Source organism: Pseudophryne corroboree, chromosome 1, assembly GCF_028390025.1.
Source record: "Pseudophryne corroboree isolate aPseCor3 chromosome 1, aPseCor3.hap2, whole genome shotgun sequence".
In the NCBI taxonomy this organism is placed as follows: Eukaryota; Metazoa; Chordata; class Amphibia; order Anura; family Myobatrachidae; genus Pseudophryne; species Pseudophryne corroboree.
Window position 1 is genome coordinate 438986705 of NC_086444.1, and position 24371 is coordinate 439011075.

General features: G+C 42.1%; 1 protein-coding gene across 2 annotated transcripts in view; it reads right to left on the minus strand.

Moving 5' to 3' along the window:
- SALL2 (spalt like transcription factor 2) overlaps positions 1-13625 on the minus strand; it is a 62687-nt gene extending 49062 nt beyond the window's left edge. The window contains exon 1 of one of the 2 annotated variants that reach the window (XM_063913524.1): positions 13219-13625. In XM_063913524.1, coding sequence (XP_063769594.1) covers positions 13219-13291 — 73 coding nt within the window. In that variant the 5' untranslated portion in view covers positions 13292-13625. The remainder of the gene's footprint in view (positions 1-13218) is intronic. The other variant, XM_063913525.1, reaches the window with a different exon arrangement.
- Positions 13626-24371: the final 10746 nt, after the last annotated feature.

Below are 24371 nucleotides of genomic sequence, written 5' to 3' on the forward strand. Positions count from 1 at the left end.
CTGCGGGCAACCGCTGCCTGCAGCACACAGCCACCCGGAAAGGAGAGGAGCGCAGCGGACACGGAGCCGCAGCAGCGCTTTGTTACTGGTGGAGGCGCTGCTGCTGCTGTCCCTCTGCTTCACTATAGGCTGTCTTCCGCCGCTGTGAAGCACATCCCAGCATTCACAGCGGCGGAGAACAGCCTATGGTGAAGGACTGGGACAGCAGCAGCAGCGCCTCCACCAATAACACAGCGCTGCTGCGGCTCCCTCCTCCACCTCCCTCCTCCTCCTTTTCTCCTGCCCGGGGTCTCTGGAGAAGCTGCACCGAGGAGCCTGAGCCAGCGGAGAGAGTAAGTATAATTCTTTCTTTCTTTCTTTCTTTCTTTCTTTGGAAAAAGTGGGACTGTCTGCCGTAATGTGTAAAAAGGGGAATCTGTCTTCCGTAATGTGTAACGAGGGCACGCTGTCTGCCGTAATGTGTAACGAGGGCACGCTGTCTGCCGTAATGTGTAACGAGGGCACGCTGTCTGCCGTAATGTGTAACAAGGGCACGCTGATGGGGGGGGGCAAAGCATTTTGTCGCACCTGGGCCCACCGCTCGCTAGTTACGCCACTGGACCAAAGTGTGCGGCACAAACACCTGGCCATCTAGAAGTGGCACTGCAGTGTCAGGCAGGATGGCACTTTTAAAAACTATGCCCCAAACAGCACATCATGTAAAAAAAAAGAGGTGCACCGAGGTTGCTGGATGACTAAGCTAAGCGACACAAGTGTGCGGCACAAACACCTGGTCCATTTAGGAGTGGCACTGCAGTGTCAGACAGATGGCCCTTTTAAAAACTAGGCCCCAAACAGCACATGATGCAAAGAAGAAAAAGAGGTGCACTGAGGTTGCTGGATGACTAAACTAAGCGACACAATTGTGCGGCACAAACACCTGGCCCATCTAGGAGTGGCACTGCAGTGTCAGACAGGATAGCACTTTTAAAAACTAGGCCCCAAACAGCACATCATGCAAAGAAGAAAAAGAGGTGCAATGATGGGCATGCAGTGGCTGAATGCATCTCCTGTACGCCCCTGTCATTTAAAAAAAAAATTCTGCACCACCAAATTAATTGTATGTGCAAAACATGGGATGTGCTGGAATTTGCCCAGATGTAATGCACGCACAATATTGGTGGACTTATACGGCAGTACCCCTGGACTTATACGGCAGTACCCCATGACTTATACGGCAGTACCCCTGGACTTATATGGCCGCACCACTGGACTGGACTTATACAGCAGTACCCCTGGACTTATATGGCAGTACCCCTGGACTTATATGGCTGCACCACTGTACTGGACTTATACAGCTGTACCCCTGGACTAATATGGCTGCACCACTGGACCGGACTTATACGGCAGTACCCCTGGACTTATACATCAGTACCACTGGACTTATACGGGAGTAGCCCTGGACTTATATGGCAGCACCACTGGACTGGATTTATACGACAGTACCCCATGACTTATACTGCAGTACCCCATGACTTATACGGCAGTACCCCTGGACTTGTACGGCTGCACCACTAGACTGGACAAATATGGTAGTACCCCTGGACTTATACGGCAGTACCCCTGGACTTGTACGGCTGCACCACTGGACTGGACTTATACGGAAGTATCCCTGGACTTATACGGCAGTACCCCTGGACTTATATGCCTGCACCACTGTACTGGACTTATACAGCAGTACCCCTGGACTTATATGCCTGCACCACTGTACTGGACTTATACAGCAGTACCCCTGGACTTATACGGCTGCACCACTAGACTTATACGGCTGCACCACTGGACTGGACTTATATTGCTGCACCACTGGACTGGACTTATACGGCAGTACCCCTGGACTTATACAGCAGTACCACTGGACTTATATGGCTGCACCACTGGACTGGACTTATATGGCAGTACCCCTGTACTTATACGGCTGCACCACTGGACTGGACTTATACGGCAGTACCCCTGGACTTATACAGCAGTACCACTGGACTTATATGGCTGCACCACTGGACTGGACTTATATGGCAGTACCCCTGTACTTATACGGCTGCACCACTGGACTGGACTGGACTTATACGGCAGTACCCCTGGACTTATACAGCAGTACCCCTGGACTTATATGGCTGCACCACTGGACTCAACTTATACGGCAGTACTCCTGGACTTATACGGCTGCACCACTGGACTGGACTTATACGGCAGTACCCCTGGACTTATATGGCAGCACCACTGGACTGGACTTATACGGCAGCACCACTGGACTTATGTCAGCACAGGACCCCACCACTGGACTTATGGCAGCACAGGACACCACCACTGGACTGATGCAGCACAACACAGCACCACTGGACTTATGGCAGTGCAGAACACCACCACTGGACTTATGGCAGCACAGGACACCACCACTGGACTAATGCAGCACAACACAGCACCACTGGACTGGATTTATACAGCAGCACCACTGGACTTATGGCAGCACAGGATACCATCACTGGACTTATGGCAGCACAGGACACCGCCACTGAACTAATGCAGGACAAGACAGAACCACTGCACTGGACTGGACTTATACAGCAGCACTGGACTTATGGCAGCACAGGACACCACCACTGTGACTGGACTGATGCAGCACAAGACACCATTACTGGATTGATGCAGCACAAGACAGTACTGGAATGACAGAAAAGAGCAGGTCGTTACCCCATGCGCCACACCACTTTCCCATACAGGCACTGAGGAGACATGTCCTCACGCTACACTCTCCAGGACTGGAGTAAAAATTGCGGCAACACGCGGCTCCTAATATGGAATCCAAAACCTGCGAAAATCCAACAGCGGGATAATGACATTTTACCTCGTTCTGGTTTCCGAGTCTGGCGGGAAAACCCGAGCCCGACTCGGATCTGGGCTCGGGATGTGATGTTCGGGGGTCCGCTCAGCCCTAAAATATACACATTTAACACCACTGACTCTTTTGTGAGAGTGAAAAGAGTGAACTGCCAATGCAGAGTTGGATATGTGTTCCCTGAGAGTCAGGGGTGCAGGAGTGGTTTGTGGTGGTGGTGGCATAGTAAAATATCCTTTTTGCCTTTTTGGCTCTACCCCCTGATTCACCCCCCCCTCCACTGCATGTGGAGAGCTTACCTAGGCTTCCCGCGGAGACTCCTACTGGAAAACAGCTGCCGCCGCCGGCGCCGCATCCTGCTGACACATGTCTTATCCGGTCCTGGTCAGCTCTTCACTCTACAGGGATGCATTACTGGGAGGAGGCGTGGCCATGCTGTGACATCCCCACCTCCTCCCAGTAATGCATCAGTTCAGTGGTGTGGAACCGGCTGGGACAGGACAGGGGACAGCACGCTGTGGCACCTGCGGCATACTTTTATCTCAGCGGGGATCCAGAGGTAAGCGCTCCCCCTCCCCACTGCCTACACCTCCTTCATATTTTGGGGGGACGGCATGCTGCCCCCTTGCCCTCCCCCCGGTTCGGACGCTACTGCTGAGAGCCAATCAGAAGCAATCTCTGATAACAAGAAACATCAACGTCTCACCATCCATGGGTAAACATTGAACATCAACCTTAAAGCAAACATCATTGTTTGCAAAGTATCGATGTGAAGTCCAATCCCTACTTCTTATGTAGACTGCAGGGAGGCAGTATGCTCAGAGAGGCTTTCATAACAAGCTTTGAAAACTCTTCAAATGTTTTAACAGATTTTTGGTTTTCAATAGCCATGTGTACTTGCCCTTAAGACTTCAGACTAGTAATAAAAAGGACATTTTTTTCTTGGTAGACAAACATACCAACTGTCAGTAGACATTTTGATATAAATAATTCTAAGGGGTATATTAACTAAGGTGCGTGTATGTAGAAGTGTAGATGTTTCCTAACGCAACCAATAAGATTCTGCTTATTATTTATGTAGTGATAATGTCGATATTATCTTAGACCGTAAAGCTATACCTTTAGATACACTATTACCGTGGAGCCGCTATGGCTGCTAGACTCAATACACGTGCTACGCACTTTGTACGCTATTTGCGTACAGAGTCCCGCACGTGGTACGTACTTGGCGTACACACGCCGCGCTGAGTGTACAGAGTACGCACAGCACACGCACACACAATTGATAACCTTTAAACCTTGTTAATGATACAATGCAATGATTTGATTACACTTTAAACCCTTAGCAGCAAAGTACTGCAACAATGTTATACCTTAAACCTTAAGTAGCGCTGACGGTATAAAGTACCCGCAGTGCGTACACCTTATCAATACTTATACACCTTATACAGATAAACACACTTTAAAACCCTTGCAGGAAAGTGAAGACACAACACCGGTTTGTAGTTGAAACCACAGGGTTCTAAGGCCACCGTGGATTATTCCAAAATGTAAAACAGTACAAATCATACACTACAGGCTAACAAGATGAATCTAAACAGAATAATGGCTACAGAGAATGTACATACGTGAGAATGTTCGCAAGCGCAACCCGGCCGGTCCTCCGCTAGTCAGATAGAAAGCGTTCAGAGTCTTCTGACCGGCCAGGCAACAATGGGCTTTTTATACACAACTTACATACACAATACAATGGTCACTGTAATCTCATTGTCCATTGGACACAGAGATGTGTCTTTTCATTACAGAAGAGGTCATAGGTTGATTTGAATAGATGGGCGATGTCTTTCCCCAACTGCTCTTGTGGGTGGTATCCTCTGGATTCCCGCCGCATACATAGTATACAGTAAATACAGTTAATATCTATATTCTACTTTTGCACATAACTATACGCTGGAACATGTGATCTTTCTCTAACCAACACCGGACTGTTACCCTCAAAATACCCTACAGCTGGATACTAGACATCACCTTCCAACCTTTATCTGACCCTTCCTATCATGCAAAGGTGAATCCCTTAGTCCTGGAACTGTTTAAACTATTGATACTCGCTGATGTGGTGTAGGGGAACTATGGGTACAAAATGCACTATTTGGGTTAAATATGTAATGTTCTAATAACCCTCTACGCGCTCACAAACTCCGCCGTAAATACCCATATCACGCGCATGATCGCAGGAGCGATCCTACACAAATTGCGGATATGTGCACGCACGGCGGACTGAGTGCACGAGCAGCGGGCATGTGCATGGGGTTTGTACAGGGCATATGCATTACAATATTTTTCGACTTTGACAGTAGCACCTTCTGTAAGATAATAGCTAGAATATGATTAGCTGCTACAGGCAACATCTCCACTTCTATAAACTTCTAGAAACCCACACCTTAGTAAATAGACCCCTAACAGTTTAAAATGCATATATACAATCAGTACAAATCATATTAACATATAATAATATACATAGTATATACAATCATATATTTTGGAAGCAAATACAGAGTTTTGGGAACCAGTACAGAGATTTATCATATCAAAGCTTCAGAAGAATAAACAGTCATAGCCATGACTATGCTGCAGGAGGCACAAGTCATACCTTTCAATAATAACCTCTAGAGTAAATAGCCAGAGCCATGACTATGCCGCAGGAGGTACCAGTCATACCTTCCAATAATAACCTGGAGAGTAAATAGCCATAACCATGACTACTGTATGCTGCAGGAGGCACCAGTCATAACTTCCAATAATAACCTGGAAAGTAAATAGCCACAGCCATGGTAATGCTGCAGGAGGCTCCAGTCATACCTTTCAATAATAACCTCTAGAGTAAATAGCCAGAGCCATGACTATGCCGCAGGAGGCACCAGTCATACCTTCCAATAATAACCTGGAGAGTAAATAGCCACAACCAAGACTACTGTATGCTGCAGGAGGCACCAGTCATAACTTCCAATAATAACCTGGAGAGTAAATAGCCACAACCAAGACTATGCTGCAGGAGGCTCCAGTGACGCCATCCAATAAATACCTGGAGAGTATATAGCCACAGCTAAGACTATGCTGCAGGAGGCACCAGTCATACCATCCAATAATTACCTGAGGAATAAATAGCCACAGCCATGGTAATGCTGCAGGAGGCACCAGTCATAACTTCCAATTATATCCTGGGGAGTAAATAGCTAAAGCCATGACTATTCTGCAGGAGGCACCAGTCATACCATCCAATAATAACCTGGGGAGTTAATAGCCCCATCCATGGTAATACTGCAGGAGGCACCAGTCATACCTTCCAATAATATCCTGGGGACTAAATAGCCAAAGCCATGACTATGCTGCAGGAGGCTCCAGTTATGGTATCCGTTTGGATGGTCGACCATGTTATGGTCGACAGTCATTAGGTCGACCACTATTGGTCGACATTGACATGGTCAACATGGATACATGGTCGACACATGAACATGGTTGATACATGAAAGGTCGACACATGAAAAGGTCGACATGAGTTTTTCAAATTTTTTCCTTTTGGGGAACTTTTCCATACTTTACGATCCACGTGGACTACGATTGGGAACGGTAATCTGTGCCGAGCGCAGCGGTATCAGAGCGGGACACCTTGCCCGAAGCATGGCGAGCAAAGCGAGCCATGTGAGGGAACGCGGTGCACCAATTGGGGTTCCCCGTCACTTTACGCAGAAAACAACACCAAAAAAAACAAAAAAACCCCTCATGTCCACATTTTCATGTGTCGACCATTTTCAAGTGTCGACCATTTGTCCACGTCGACCATGCCAATGTCGACCAATAGTGGTCGACCTAATGACCGTCGACCCTAACATGGTCGACCATTCATACTGGAACCACCAGTTATACCTTCCAATAATAACCTGGGGAGTAAATACCACAGCAATTTTTATTATTATTATTACATTTTATTTATAGGGTGCCACAAGTGTTTCGCAACGCCATACAAAGGACAGTACAGGGAGACAAAACTTAACATTACAGTAAATAAATAACAAAAATAGAGTACAGCTAACAAAGAGCACCACAATTCTCAAAACATAATACAGCTAAGATGTAAGTATCGAGTGAGTGATCAATGCACTACTAGGAAATGGTGGCCATAGATAGAGATGAGCATTTACCAGCAGGAGAAAAAGCGGGTAAAGGTGGTCGCTGAGTGGGTCGAGAAGAGGGCTTTGACAACAAGAGTAAAGAGGAAAGAGAAGAATATGCTGCAGGAGGCACCAGTTATACAGTACCTTCCAATAATATCCTGGGGAGTAAATAGCTATAACGATGATTATAGTGGAATAGGACACATCTCATATGTCATACCTTCCAATAATAACAACCTGGTATTGAAAATATGGAGCATGTTTTAGTACAACAAGCTAATTACTACTATATTACTCCTGTCTTGAAAACTGGGAAAAATTAAACCACATTGCTAATCAGCAAAAAGCACTACCAATTCCCCCACATGCCACACTCATTTCTATACAAATAGCACAGTCTAAATTATACACAATCCAAGTCAACAATTCTGCCCAAGTACAGTTTATGTCCCTGCCTACTTCTATTTGTATTTGGGACCCATGGAACTGATCTGAACCTTAAACCTACAGCAGCTAAATATAGAGATAGGTTCTCTTTTGCAAAGGAATTTGATTGTGATCAGAGTATGTTGTGAGGTATGAACCTGTGTAAGCCTATCATATATTGTGATTAGTGTCCAAAGATATGCCTGCCCAATGTTACTGGACAATGGATTCAAAATACAAATTAGGGCTTACTCATATCAGTATATGGATCGGTCATGTTAAAACACCTGTAAAACTGTATGTAAACCACTCTGCATCTTTTAAACATGTCTGTGAAAAAATAGGAAGTTGTAATCTTATTGAAACACATATGGAAATAATTGTTTTTGTTGTTACAATAACTTATAACAAAAAGTTGCTAACACTTTATGTAACACTGGATATTTAGACAAATAATTGAAAGTTATGGTGGCCCTGCCCCAAAGAGCACTCACGGGGTTTTCCCCTGATGCCTGGTCTTTCTTACTTTTCTTGTCAGTTGCCTTATACATCTATTATATCGATGTTCTAAGACATATAATGGGTACTTTTAAATTCAGTATATTAAATCATGTGAACTCTAAGAGTTTATATGAATTCCTATGTTATCATCTTAGATAGAAAGCCTATATATAAAAATTATTATTTTAATTTGTACCAAATTGCTATAATACACTAGTGTAGGTAAAGTATCCCAAAACATGTAACATTTGGTGCTGGCCTGCTTCACCGATGCACTATAGCCAGTACTATAGAAGAATGGAAGGCAATTCTCTATAGGTCAAATATCTCTCAGCAGACCAGTGTCAGTAAAAATCAAGGAAACATTGGGATATTTACATATTTGTGACACTAAGAATGTTTTAAGATCAATACTTATTTTCAGAGAATTCAGATTCTTTATACAGGTTAAATCTGTATCCAAAATGCTTGGAATTAGTAGTATTTTGGATTTTTCCGTATTTTGGAATATTTGCGCACCATAATGAGATATCATGGGGATGGGACCAAAGTCTAAGTACAAAATGCATTTACGTTTCATATACAACTTATACACATAGCCTGAGGGTAATTTTATACAACTTTGTTAATCATTTTTTTGTATGAAACAAAGTTTATGTACACTCAGTCACACTCTAAAAATGTTGGTTTTTGAAATATTTTCAACATTTTCGGAAATGGGAGTCTCAACCTATATCCTAAACTTAAAGGATTAAGGCAACTGATCTAAAATTTTGTATCAGAGACTATTTGTTAAGCTAGGAAAAGCCTCTTCTCCTGTGTTTACAGCCATAAAAGAGCTTTTTTCAGATATTCTAAATATCACAGAAATCAGATATTTCTCTATTGCTCATCTATTTAGTGCTGCTTGCCACTGTTCCCATAAACCTCTGTGGGGATGTAGGCTTAGTGCAATTTACTAAGTGACTTAAACCTTTGAGGACCGCTGAAACTGTAAAGGCTGGTGCGCAAGCTCATTGTACTGTGACCCTTTACCGCCAGAAAAAGTGAAGAAGAGAATACCCTCACAGAAATGTGCAATTTTCGCTGGGGCTACAAAAGGAGCTTGATTGAGATTTGGAGCTACTAAAATCTGTATCACTGCAGTAGGTGGTGATACAGTTTGTGTAGTATTTAAAACCTTAACCTGCAAGCAGCAAGACCTGCAAGTTTTAAGCATTACAAGCCCTGCATGCTACTACTGCGCAATTCCACCATCCTGCAACTTCAGTTGGTAATGCTACACATTGTTAACATTGACTATTATTACTACTACTACTATTATTACTGCATTTTGTCCTCACTCGTTTTGCAATATGTTATTAATGCAATTTTCCGTGTACATCTATCTGCAATACACTAACTACTTTCCATCTGTCTCCATACTGCCGCATCATGTACCCCCTATTCTACCATCCCTTCCTTGTTCCCCTTGTTTCCCTTCTTCCCAATCTCACTTAAACACTCTTACACAATATATTTTCATTTTTTTATTCTCTGTAATTCCACTTCATGTTCCATTTCTATAAATTGCTCATCTTGCTCTCTGTAACTTATTTAGTGTGCCCTAAGTGGCTCATCTTGCCCGCTGTAACTTATTTAGTGTGCCCTGGTACTTCCACGGGCATAGAAAGATAGAATTTTATGGCTGATAAGACTCACTTGGCCAATGTAGTCTGCCCTTGTAGGATGCACAACTTGTAGATTTAATTATACAGAGGACATTCTGTTAATAACTTTTCATTTTACCCTTGATATTAGACATGTAGCGGTAAATTTACTAAGGTGGGAGTTCTATTTAAGATGAGATGTTGCCCATAGCAACCAATCAGATTCTACTTCTCATTTATCTAGCACCTTCTAAAAGATAATACCTGGAATCTAATTGGTTGCTATGGGCAACATCCCTTCTTAAATAGAACTCCCCTCTTAGTAAATTTACCCCGTATTGCTTATCTCGCACACTGTAACCTATTTAGTGCGCCCAAGATGGCTGCCTTATCTGGCGCTCTCTTGTGTAGAATGAACAAATTTTGTTCTGATTGTTTTACAAAAATCATTCATCTCACCATTTTGTTTTTTCTCCTTCATTTTTGACATCTCTTAAAGGCATTGCCTATTATACCCAGTGTAATCATAAATAGTGTGCGTAAAATGGCTGCCTCACCTGGGTATAATAAATAATCCTTGGAACTGATGACCCAAAATGGCTGCCTCACATTTGTGTTATATTCATGGTTTCCTATTTTACAAAAATCTAAATCACTGTATTTTCATAGTTCCTGTAAAGTACCTTAAATCATTTTGTAGAAGAGCACTTTAAAAATACAATAATAATAATAATAATAATAATAATAATAATAATTATTATTATTATTATTATTATTATTATTTATCATCAGTTAATGCTGAGTTTAATACACAGACCCCTCAATGAACTGTGTATCAAGTTGTGTCTCATTTTTTATTTTAATGAAAATAAATGTTTAAAGATGGGTTCCTACACAAGAAATAATAGAAGTATAAAATAAGGGTCATTTAACTTTTACAGACCTATTACACTTGTAACGGCAGCACGGAACACAGATTTTATAGTGTCCAACTCCAGTCTGGCAGTATAAAATGGTCTGTGTGATCAGTTATAAACATGTAACAACTGTTTTGTGTGCAGCAGTTATTCTGGTTTGAAAAATAATTTGCCTTTACAACAGTGTGAATACCAGTGTTAATTCATTCAAATATACATCTGCTTGGATGAATATTATTTTGACAAATAAAGCACACACTGTTGGGTGTAATTCTAAATGTGTTTTTAAGTGAAATAATGGAACATGAATAAATAAATATTGTTTTTAAGATGTCTCAAACTGAGACATAGTAATAGACAAATGCAAGTTTTAGATGGGGTCCTGGTATAGAGAAAAGTTACAAATATGTCTCATCGGGTGACCATTAACGCCAGTGACTGCTTGTAAGGCAAATTTCATCTGTCGTAACCATAAAATACTTAATTCTAAGGCTGCAATATTTCTATGTATGCAACATGAATGTCATTACTATCCTATGAGTTCTTCAGGGAATAGATAATGTAAATGGGATGTTGGTAGATTTGGTGCAAAAGAAAAAAAAAAGTACTTTATAAGTGTATTGTTTGGGTTCTATTTTATTCTTCTAAGTACTATAAAGGAAGATCTGCAAGTAAGAACTAACTGTTTCTATAGTTATGTTTTAAAGTTAACAATTATTCATTTTACAACAGATATTTGTTCTAAATATCCTAATTTGAATGGGCTATGAAATATGCTGGTGCTATGTAAATAAGTGTTAATAAATAAAATATTAATACATTTCCCCTTTAGATTATAAACTCTTATGAGCAGGGCCCTCTTCCCTCATATGCTTTTCCTCACTTAAACCATCATTGCCTTCCCAATGCCAACAACAGCACCAAACCTTTGGGTTTGGCCGCCCTCCTGCTTATTTAGGTACTATGACTAGTGCTGCAGCAATGTTTATAAACCATGTCCATGTATTTCTATGCTCTGCACTCTCACTTTTTCGTGTTGTGTCCATACTGTTTCTGTTTACGTACTCAGTAAGGCGATGCGAACCCTTTGTGGTACCATATAAATAAAAGGTTATGATAATAATAATAATAATAATAATAATACGTATATGTTTAGCAGAATATTCTTAGTAGAACAGAGTAAAAACTGCTTATGAGCTAAGTAAAAAATGTTTTTTTTTTGTTAAACGGATGGTGTAATAGTTAGCATTACTGCCTCACAGCACTGAGGTCATGGGTTCAATTCCCACCATGGCCTTAACTGTGTGGAGTTTGTATATTCTCCCCGATCTTGCGTGGGTTTCCTCTGGGTACTCCGGTTTCCTCCCACAATCCAAAAATATACAGGTAGGTTAATTGGAGCCCAATAAAAAAATGAACCCTAGGGTGAATGTGTCTGTGTACACGTGGTAGGGAATATAGATCGTAATCTCCACTGGGGCAGGGACTGATGTGAATTGCCAAATAGTCTCTGTAAAGCGATGCGGGATATGTGTGCGCTATATAAATAACTGGTAATAAATAATAATAAATAAATGATAGACTACTGTGTCATTTGTCTGATAATATATTGATTTCATTGTCTGATATTATATCAATTCTCTGATTGATTTATCAGATATTGTATAAGCTTTGTGTAACTTTCCGGTGTGGGCATAATTAAAAAAAAAGAAAAAAAAATGTACAAAATCTGACAGCATGTACAGTCAATGTCTTCTGAACCTGACAGTATGCTTATCCGTCCTTGGGAACTGGCATGTTCTTACTCTCTGTATGGAATATATATGAAACTTGCTGAGTTAGTCAGATGATGTGAAAAGTCACACGGAATGTAATGTTCAGCATTACATTGTTCATCACTGTCCCTAATTACAGGAAACACTACAACTTCTGGGTCTTATAGTGCACCTAATAGCTAGACCCTGGGGATAAAACATTACCTCTCTTACAAGCAGAGTTTCTACAGATAAACCCCTACATCACAATTATATACTGTTGTAGTCTTGTTCTTCCTAAATTGTACTCAGCAAAGTAATATCATGTGCCCTACTAAATATGTATTTTCATTTATTATTCTGAAAATACCATAAATGAAACACTGATATTTTATAATAAATTCCTAATACACAAACATTGTATCAGCGTTATACACTTAACATCCTATATCATTTATATAATTAATTATATCCTGAGATGCTGTTATAGATAAAAGAAAAGTGAATTTTAAAGGGGCCTCCAGATCCGTCATATAAAACCATACAGGTATGCAATATACAGTACATGCTGGATTGCGTTTAACATAGAAGCAGTTTGCAGTAACAGAATTGTTTTAGCCAGTAATGGGTCATCTGCCTGAACTGACTGTCATGAAGCCTTGTAGCATATTTGTATTAAATGATTAATAAAGACAATGCTATATTATAGTCTATTTTATTTATCTGTAATACATATGATAAGAAACATAAACAACCACTTGTGATCTTTTGTAGATTTTTTTAACTACTGTATTATAAAATGATCTTACACACTCCTTCCCATAGAGAGTTGCTGATTAGTTAAAGTCAAATGATTCCCTCCTAGCACACCTAACAGAGACACTTTCCTCTCCCTGTGCTTGCCCCATCTCCATTCACTGTCCTTACCATTCTCTGAAGAGGTCGAGTTGTCACAGTCAGAGATGAGCTGCTGAGGTTTCCTCTGTTTCCTGCGAGACATTTCAACCACTGATTTGTGCTTAGAACACCACTTCCACAGAACAAGTGCAGAATCTGATCTCTGCTGCTCCGTCACAATGGGCTAGATTCTTCTTTGTCCTCTTTCCTGCTCAATACTGGATGCCATTTATCATGGTTAATCTTATAACAGTCCCTACATCTATCTATCTATCTATCTATCTATCTATCTATCTATCTATCTATCTATCTATCTATCTATCTATCTATCTATCCCTCACAAATGTAACAGGAACTTTCTTTGTCTCACTGCCTGTAGCATATTTAATCTCTCCCTGTGTTTGCTTTATCTGAAGCTCTTGTCCCAAACTCTCAGGCACATCACAGTTGGTCAGCTACTGATCAGACACTCCTACTTTTTCCAACTCCCACTTATTGTGACAAATAAGGCAAGAATTCCATGAAATTGACTGATTGCCCCTCTGCAATGGGTGCCTAGCCCTCCCCCAGTGTCACCTTCCTTTCAGTAGAAAAGGACAGTTTGAAGAATGTTGCCTATCGAGTCTGCTATATGGCAGGCACTCAGCCCCAAATGTTACTCCATGGCTTAAATTGAGATAATTATAGTTATTTTATGGTTTCATACATGATGGAGAGCTGGACTGAACACTACTAATTCAATAACTGTGCATAAGATACAGTATATTATATATATTTCTAATATATTCAGTAGAAAGTGTTTGTATATGTGCTGTGTAACTGAATGGTCTCTGAAAACTTTGCAGTTACCACATTTCTCTGCTCCATGCCAGTTTCCTATAGTGACGCATTTCGGATAATTGTATTTACAATGTTCCAGATGTGTCATTGGGATTTTACTGTGTTAGGTAAAGTTACATCTGGATTAATACAGAGACAAATCTAGTTTATGATTGGCAGTGTAACTTACTTCCAAGACACCATACAAATGCAATGTGTATATTTGGTTTGGTAGCAATGACATCTATGGGTCTGCATGGGGGTTAAGCTACAGTAGGTAGACACCTGACAGATTTGCCAATAACTAGACAAATACCAATGACTGAAATTATCCCGATAACACCAGTTGTGGAGTGTACACATCACAAATCCTGTATGGTGCCTTTCCAGCAGGACGGACAGCATGTGCCGCAAATGTTATGCCGGTGATGGATCCGATGGGTTATCGACTAGCCACCGGGCCCTAGTGCACAATACACACTAAACAATTCTCAGGCCGGTGACCCAAAATCTGACATATATTCTTGGCCTGAGAATTGTATAGTATAGTGTGCACCCAGCTTTACTCTAGCAAAGTCACAGCTGCTCCTAGGCCTGATGGAAAAAAGACCTTTTACACACTCTCTATGGGAAGAGTTTCTTGTTCACTATCAGCTCTGTAATTGTAGTCTCAGAAACATTGCTACATGATTCTATTTAATGACTAATTCTACCCAAAAGGAAAAATAAAAATATTTTTTTTATTGAAATTAGTTAAGATAAAATAAACTACTCTATGTAATATACCTGTTTTCTGCCAATTCAGCGAACTAAGAGAACAGTTTACTGACTTCAATATTTCTGCTCACTCGGGGCTAGTTTGGCCTTGTCAGAACCGCTCTTTTATGAACTTATTTGCAGGAATGTAAGATCACAGGGAGGGGCCTCGGCAACTCTGATGTGAGTTTGCACTGGCCTATCTAGCAGGAGACCTAGGCGTCTGTTCATGAAGCAGTGAAAAGTGTGGAAAAGTGAGGCAGTGAAGAAGTTGCCCATGGCAAACAATCAGTGTTGAGGTAACATTTATAAAGTGCATTCTATAAAATTATACTTAGCAGCTGATTGGTTGTCATGGGCAACTGCTCCACTGGCTCACTTCTCCACTCCTTTCACTGCTTCATGAATAGGCCCCCTACTCTGAAATTGGCTACATGCACATAGTGCAGCTAAACACTTGGTATTTTATTTTCTGTGCTATTAATTCCACTAAAATCAATTTTATTTTTGGGTGTAATTAAAGTTGTCTTATTTAGGCCAGCAGTGCCTGATGTAACACATAGCCCCAAACGTATTAAGCCTTAAAAAGTGACAGAGTGGAGACGGACAAAGAGTGATAAAGTACCAGCCAATCAGCTTCCTAACTGCTACGTAACAGGCTGTGTTTTGAAAAATGACAGTTAGGAGCTGATTGGCTTGTAGTTTATCACTCTTTGTGGTCTATTCATGAAGCAGGGAAAAGGGTGGAGAAGTGAGCCAGTGGAGAAGTTACAAAACAAAATATACAAAATCTAACCAAGCGCTCTGTCACTCCAATCTATGTACAGCCAGTAATATAGGGCTACTCAACCCTATTAGATAAATAAAAAAAAGAGAAAGATCTTGTATTACAGCGCACATAAATTGGATATATACAATTTATTAAAACATATAAAAAAATGTATTAATGATTCAAAACCACCGGCTGTTGTAAAAAAACGGCCAGTGGTTTTGAATCATTAATAATTTTTTTTACAGTATATGTTTTAATAAATTGTATATCCAATTTATGTGCGCTGTAATACAAGTTCTTTCTATTTTTTTATTTATCTGTGGAGAAGTTGCCCATGGCAACCAATCAGCTGCTTCGTACAATTGTATAGTATGCAAATTATAAAAATGTTACTTCAATGCTGATTGGTTGCCATGGGCAACTTCTCCACTGGCTCACTTTTCCACACTTTTCACTGCTTCATGAATAGACCCCTTTATCACTTTTTAATGCTTAATACATTTGGGCCTTAATCCACCAAATTTGTTGTCTTGTCTTCTGATTTGCCACAGCACTTGTTCATAGCTTCTGGTGGGTGTGGTATGGAAGGTAGATAGTAACTAGGTTGACAGTGTCTAGGTCGACCACTATTGGTTGACAGTAACTAGGTCGACAGGGTCTCTAGGTCGACAGGGTCTTTAGGTCGACAGGGTCTATGTCAACAGGTCAAAAGGTCGACATGAGTTTTTTATTATTATTTTTTTGTCGTTTTCTTTGCAGAGTGACCGGGAACCCCAATTAGTGCACCGTGGCACTAATGCACTTAGTGCAAGGAGCCTCGCTCCGCTACAGCTTCGCTTGGCACAGATTACTATTCCAATCGTAGTCCACGTGGATTGTTAAGTATGAAAAAGTTCAAAAAAAGTAAAAAATCGTGAAAACTCATGTCGACCTTTTGACCTGTTGACCTAAAACATGTCGACCTAGAGACCCTGTCAACCTAGAAACTCTGTCAACCTAGTACTGTTGACCAATAGTGGTCGACCTAGATAGTGTCGACCTAGTTACTGTCGACCTAGAGACTGGTTCCCGCTTCTGATATTCCAGCACTGGATACTAACTGTAAATACTTTTGATTTCTTTATATATTGCCAACTTTAAAACATTTTTGTTGGATGTAAATATTGGTACTATTGTATTTTTCTGTATGCTGTATTATTGGTGGCTCAAAGCACTGGATGGTGATCTTTGCCTATATATACAGTATCTTTATCTCTTTTTGCAGTTACTTTCACACATTCAAATACATTTTGCCAGTTGTTTTGAAGGCTGTGTGTTGGTCTGCACTAACATTAATATATAGTGTGTACTCGCATGGACATGAGCTACAAATGATTATCATATAAAAACAAAGCTTCCTAAAAGTGACCTATATAAAGTGGATGAGTATGTAAATAATAATTTAGCACGTTGTTGATAGTTTATGTGTCACTGAAACTGTGTGTTAAAAGTTAAACTGCAGAATCCTCATGTGAGACATTATTGTTATAACATAAAGTATCATTAAATCATCAATGTAATTCTTTTTGGACTACTAAAATAAATGAAATTATTATTTTAAGAAGTTTATAGACTGTAGTTTAAGTTACAATTTATGGTGATATTTTAAATTCTTGATTTATTAACTTTAGTTACTTATCGTAACTGTTCTCTCTATTAGTTGTTAGGTAATAAACAAATACACAAATTGTAATGTTCAAATAATCTAAATAAACATTGAATCATTTTATAAACTTGGTTCTAAACCTGCATTACTAGTTTTTGGATGAACTACTGAATAATCTATTCTTCTGAGTCTCTTTGATCCCCCTCTCATTCAGCCTGTCATGAAGTTCTAGCAATGAACAATTCCTCTGCAGGGGGCAAAAAGGAGGCGGGGGAGGATAGAGGGGAAAAAAGGGACAGTGAGCTGAGGTAGGCATTGGGAGGGGTGTCAGTAAAAGTGTCTATGCAGTCACACAGCAGATGTTCTCTAGATGTATAATTTGAAAGTGTTGTCACAAACACAGCCTCAACAGGATACTGAGGGATATGTGTTCAACCAATTTGTAGTGCCGCAGGAAATCCGGTGACCTTAACCACTTCCATACTGCAGGGGCCAGAACGGTGTCACAGTAATGTTCAGGGAGCAGATCCAATCCTGGGTCTAGAACTGGTAAGGCAAAAGCAAATTGAAGGAAATAAGACGGGGTGGGGTATCATATATATATATATATATATATATATATATAGTAAGAATTACACGGCACTCACTATGTCCTCAGTATCAGTGTAGAAATCTGTATGGCCGGTGCCTTCCAATGGTACTAGTGTGCGCTATGACCAATAATAGATGCAGCAGACAGGCGGCACTCACGGCATGTCGTTCTTTCATGCCGTGAGTGCCGCCTGTCTGCTGCATCTATATATATATATATATATATATATATATATATATATATACATTACTGGATAAGAGTTCAGATATTTGTAATTTGTATACAAGCACCAATAGCAACAGTAAAGGTATTGTAGGCATAAGAGATAAAGCACGTTGGTTAACAACTGTATGAAATTTAAGATGCAAACTGCATCAGCCATCCCTACAATATATAACAGAGAAGTGTTCAGTGCACCAAACCGGGTAGTACTCCGGCGCCGGGAGCCCGACCGCCGGCATACCGACAGCAGGGCGAGCGCAAAGGAGCCCCTTGCGGGCTCGCTGCGGGCACGGTGGCGCGCTACAAGCGCCACACTATTTTATTCTCCCTCCAGGGGGGTCGTGGACCCCCACGAGGGAGAATAGCTGTCGGTATGCCGGGTGTCGGGATTCCGGCGCCTGTATACTGTGCGCCGGGATCCCGACATTCGGCATACTGAAGACCACCCCACCAAACCTGCCTTCAATTGCACTCACTATTAGTGGGGCTTTCTAGTGTAGGCTCTTCATCCATTTCTACAAATGCAAAGACTGTGCAATCAAACTCAGCACAGAAAGAGGCAAGGTTCCCAGATCAAGGTAGGACCCCAAGAAACACACTCATATAGAGGGAAAGCTTTTATTGAGGGATGCTGTGTACAGACTGTGGGGAAAGAGCAGGGTAAGCTCAATTCAACGGGGATTAAGATTGATGTTATACAAATAATTATCACTCTAAAATACATATAAAACAGCCAATTACCAGACCATTGCTTAGCAGTCCCCAAACTAACTTGATTTACTTGATCTAACCGGTTTGAATGTTGTCATGGTTCACACCTTTGTCTATCAGTGTAATCACAGTTCATTTTGCTTTCTTTTACATTTAAAGTTACTATTTTTCAGTAGTATATAAAGGAGACATGAACTGTTGGTCCAAGGCCGCATCATACCTGGAATGTTACAGTTTACAAGTCTGTTAGCTCTTATGTCTCTGAAGCTTTATGTGTTAAGTACTTAGAAGATAACTGTGTGTTTTGTCAGAGCTGAGAGTTTCTGTTTGTAAATAAGGCCCCCAGTAAATGTGTCCTGATGCACCTTACCAGGACAAAAAAAAAAAAAAAGTACTGGAGTGTTTGTGTTGACACGGCAGTGTACTTGGTGAGTGTATTACTTTAGCTATCCTGCCTGTCAGCCTTGATAGTCCGGTACTCCTGGTGTGAAAATCTGACACAGAGGGCCAGATGTCTACATCTCTCTTACTGGTGGCTCTTGACAGGTCCATGCTATCTCTTCCTATCCCCTCATGTTGCCCCAGTGCCCACTAATGTCTTCCTTTGTACTTTCCAAAATTGAAACTACTCCATTATGATTCTAAGTATATCTCATGTCTCCTTTTTATGTTCTTGAATTGCCTACTTTCCTTCTCTTAGGGCCTAATGACAGAGCCACTGATTTGTGCACTGAGATGCGCACTGCCAGCGTCTCAGATCCACTGCTTACACACAAAAGATACAACCTTAGAAACATTGGTTGCACATTGGTCACAATATTGAACTTCTGAGGCCAAGACAGGTCCAATTGTGTAAGAATTTGCAGTGGCTAGGACACACTCAGGGACACACTCCGTCTCAACACACCTGCATATTTGTATCCAACACCTGTTACCCCCCCAAGTGGTCATTACTTGTCACTAACTTTGCAAATAAACCCTCACTGCATCCGATATCGACATTGAGTTCACCTCTGAATTAATCGATTAGGCCAAGATTTATCAAGCCTTGGAGCGTGATAAATTGCATGGTGATAAAGTACAAACCAATCAGCTCCAGTCATTTTTCAAACATAGCCTGTAACATGTCAGTTAGGAGCTGATTGGCAGGTACTTTATCACCATGTAATTTACCCTCAGTCCTCATCTACTTTCATTTCTTTCTCATTCTCCTCCACCTTAGTTCTAAAAAGTACTGTTTTATTTGTATTCATTAAAATGTATTTATGAAGAATAACTTTACTAAGTGAAATGTTAAAATTGGGGCGAAAATATAAAGATTATCTTGAATTACACCAGGAAGAATAAAGTGAAAATAAAACCATTTATACAATCAGAGCTGGTGCTAGGGTGTTCAGTGCCCCCCTACAAACTATAAATTCTACAAAAGGACAGCGCGCGCCTGCGGCGTGCACCAAAAAAGGGTGTGGTCTCACAAGGAGGTGCGTGGCCACACAATAGTACCCCTATTTCAAATTACGCCACACAGTAGCACCAGAGCTGGATTAAGACATTGGGGGGCCCGGGGTACTTAAGACAAATTATTATGTATTTCATATACTATATATACATACACAAACAAACACACTTATATACATACATATGGGTTGGGTCTGAATACTGACTGCGGCATCTGATAGTGAAAATCCCGACAGGGGCAAGGTAAGTATACTTACCTTTCCCCAATCCCCCCTAACCTTTCCTTCCCGCAGTCTAAAACTAGCCCTCCCCCACCCCTGCAGCCGAACCCTAACCCTCCCTGGGTGGTGCCTAAACCTAATCCTCCTTCTTCCCCGCAGCCTAACCATAACCCACCCCAGGAGTGCCTATACCTGTTAGGCGCCGGGGTCCGCTTGATGGTCTGCGCGGCCCGGCGCCTAGCAACTAGAGACGCCGTGCACGTACAGCCGCTGGCTCCCTAGCAACGCTAGACGCCGGGCGCGCTGAGCCGCACGGACCCTAGCAACGGGGACGCCACTGGCGGACCGCGTTCCCCGTTGCTAGGCTTTAGGAAATTTAGATATTCACCTGCTCTCTGGCCGTGCAGCAAGGCAGCTGCATGGCATTTATTCTAATCAGCCTTTAGCAGCTGATTGGAGGACTCCTTGTTAAATACACTCCCAGGGCTTCTCACAGACGCCGGTAATAGCTTCCTGCATGCTGCCTTTGTTTGCTGAGAGTCTGTTTCCAGTCCTGCTGTATCCGGTCATTCCAGTCCTCAGAAGTCCGGTATTTGGGAGTTGTCATCTCATCCCAAGAGGTCGTTTGGTTCCCTGGAGTGCTGACTGATCACCGTTTTATATCCAGTGGTGTTCGTGAGTTGCGGCTCTGCCGTGTGTTGCGGCTCAGCCGCTTTACCTTTTATATTTTGTGTTTGGAGCATTTGCGGAGGGTTCCGCTTCCACAAGTCCTCTCTGGTACTCGGCGGTGCCGGGTAGGAGAATTGGACAAGTGGATATTTTGGTTGTCCTTTTTCCTGGCGGTTTCTCCGCACATATTATAGTTTTGAGTTTGCTTAGCCCCTGGCCTGGTTGTTTAGTTAGAGGGCCTCTTGTTATCACCCTGTCTCGGGTTTCCCTTTGTCTCTCATTAAGACCGGGGGGCATCGAAGTTGGGCAGACATAATCCGCCCTTCAAACGCGGCTGCCAAGGGCTCAAGAAACCATAGTCTCGCAGGGGATTTCTGACAACACGGGTGAGACAACAGAGTTAGGGCGCCAGGGGCTATTTTCCTGTCCTGCTCCCTTCCCCAGCATTCCGTTCCAGTGCTCCGGTCCTTGCCATAAGATCTCCTCTGACCAGAGTGCTGGAATCATAACATTATTACCGGCCATACCAAAACTTAAAATTAAACGGGGTTTAATTTTTTCTCATTCAGTTTTGTGAGAGTTTATCGGCCTCATGAATCCAACAGGTTTAGGGCCAAATCCTGGTCAGCTCTTAGTCAGCCAGATTCTAGAACTTACTCAGATGGTTCAGGATCTTTCTCTTCGGGTGAAGTCGCAGGAAGATCTTTTGCGAGCTTCCCCAAGGGTAGTCCCTGAACCAAAGATGCATTTGCCTGACCGTTTTTCTGGTGATAGAAAAGAGTTTTTTAATTTTAAAGAATCCTGTAAACTTTATTTTCGTTTAAGACCGACTTCCTCGGGTACTGAATCTCAGCGGGTCGGGTTTATTATTTCTTTGCTTCAGGGGGATCCTCAGACCTGGGCATTTGGTTTAAGAGCAGAGGATCCGGCATTGTTGTCAGTTGACGCTTTTTTTGAGTCTTTAGGGCTCTTGTATGATGACCCTGATAGAGAGGCGTCCGCTGAAAGTCAGTTGCGCGCTCTCAGACAGGGTAGAAATCCTGCGGAGGTTTATTGTACGGAGTTTCGCCGTTGGTCGAATGACTGTGGCTGGAATGACCCAGCCCTGCGCAGTCAGTTTCGCCTCGGCTTATCAGAGTCTATAAAAGACAGTCTCCTTCAGTACCCCGCTCCTGAGACTCTCGATAAACTCATGGAGCTTTCTATTAAGATTGATCGTCGTCTCAGAGAGCGGAGGGCTGAAAAAAGAGCACCTGTAAGGTCAAGTCCGTGTGTATATTCCATTCCTGAAGACGTAGAGGAGCCCATGCAGATGGGTCTCTCCCGGCTGTCTCCTGAAGAAAGAGCCAGAAGGCAAAATTCTGGTCTTTGTCTGTACTGTGGGGGTAAGGGACATTTTGCTCGTAATTGTCCGAACAAGTCGGGAAACGCTTTGACCAGGTGAATTGTGAGGGGGTTCACCTAGGTCTGCAGCTTATCTCCTCGAATAACTCCCTTTTAGTCCCAGTTAAAGTTTCCTTTGGCAGCCTCAGTTCTTCGGTGTCGGCTTTTGTTGACAGTGGAGCTGCAGGAAACTTTATGGATTTAACTTGGGCTAAGGCCTTAGGCATTCCTCAGTTACCTTTGGGTAGGTGTGTCACCATGCATGGCTTAGATGGGAGTCCGCTGTCTTATGGGATTATTTCTCTCCGTACTCCCCCTGTACTACTTACAGTAGGAGCTCTACATTCCGAGAAAATTGAGTTCTTTCTTACACATTGCCCAGCAGTTCCAGTTGTTCTGGGTCACCCTTGGCTGGCCTTTCATAATCCCACCATTGATTGGCGGTCGGGGGAGATTTCACATTGGGGTACTTTTTGTGATAAGGAATGTATCACGTTTCCAGTCAGAGTAGCAGCTATCATTCCAGAACTCATTCCGGTGGAATACCAGGAGTTTGCTGATGTTTTCTCCAAAGGCAATGCGGACATTCTGCCTCCCCATCGGCCTTATGATTGTGCTATTGAGTTAATTCCTGGTGCCGCATTGCCAAAGGGAAGATTATATGCATTATCTGGGCCAGAAACTGCGGCTATGAATGATTATGTAAAGGAGAGCCTTGAGAAAGGATTTATTAGACCATCAAAATCTCCTTTAAGTGCAGGCTTCTTCTTTGTGGAGAAAAAGGATGGCTCGCTTAGACCTTGCATTGATTTTAGAGCCCTGAATAAGATCTCAGTTAAAAACACCTATCCTTTGCCGTTGATTTCTGTACTCTTTGATCAGTTACGTTCTGCTGTGATTTTTTCTAAAATTGACCTTAGAGGAGCGTACAACCTCATCCGAATTAAATCTGGAGATGAGTGGAAAACGGCCTTCAGTACTCAGTCGGGTCACTACGAATACCTAGTGATGCCGTTCGGCCTGTCCAATGCTCCGGCAGTTTTTCAAGACCTCATTAACGATGTGCTCCGTGACTTCCTAGGGAAATTCGTGGTCGTTTACTTAGACGACATCCTGATTTTTTCTGAATCAATGGAACAACATGTTACCCAGGTGCGTCTGGTTCTTCAAAAGTTACGTGAGAATCATTTATATGCCAGCTGGAGAAATGTGAGTTTCATGTCACGGAAGTATCTTTTTTAGGGTACATAATTTCCCCTCAGGGATTTTCCATGGAACCAAAGAAACTCCAGTCCATCCTTAGTTGGGCGCAACCCACCAATTTAAAAGCAATTCAGCGCTTTTTAGGGTTTGCAAATTATTATAGGAGGTTCATTCATTCTTTTTCTGACCTGGTTGCTCCCATTGTAGCTCTGACAAAGAAAGGAGCGGATCCTACCAACTGGTCGCGTGAAGCTGAGTTGTCCTTCCGGGCCTTGAAACAAGCCTTTGTCTCGGCTCCAGTCCTCAGACATCCTAATCCGGAATTGCCCTTTGTGGTGGAGGTTGATGCCTCGGAGGTTGGAGTGGGGGCTATCCTTTCTCAAAAGGAACCGGAGTCTCTGGAGTTACATCCTTGTGCCTTTATGTCCAGGAAATTCTCCTCCGCTGAATCCAACTATGACGTTGGTAATCGGGAGTTACTGGCGGTAAAGTGGGCTTTCGAGGAGTGGAGGCATTGGCTGGAGGGAGCAAAACATACTATTTCGGTATTGACTGACCATAAGAACCTGCAATACATTGAATCGGCTAAGCGGCTTAATGCCCGGCAGGCACGTTGGGCATTATTTTTTACGCGTTTCAAATTTATAATCACTTTCAGGCCTGGTTCCAAGAATACTAAGGCTGATGCCCTGTCACGTAGCTTTCTTCCGGTTCACAATAACAATCCTGTTA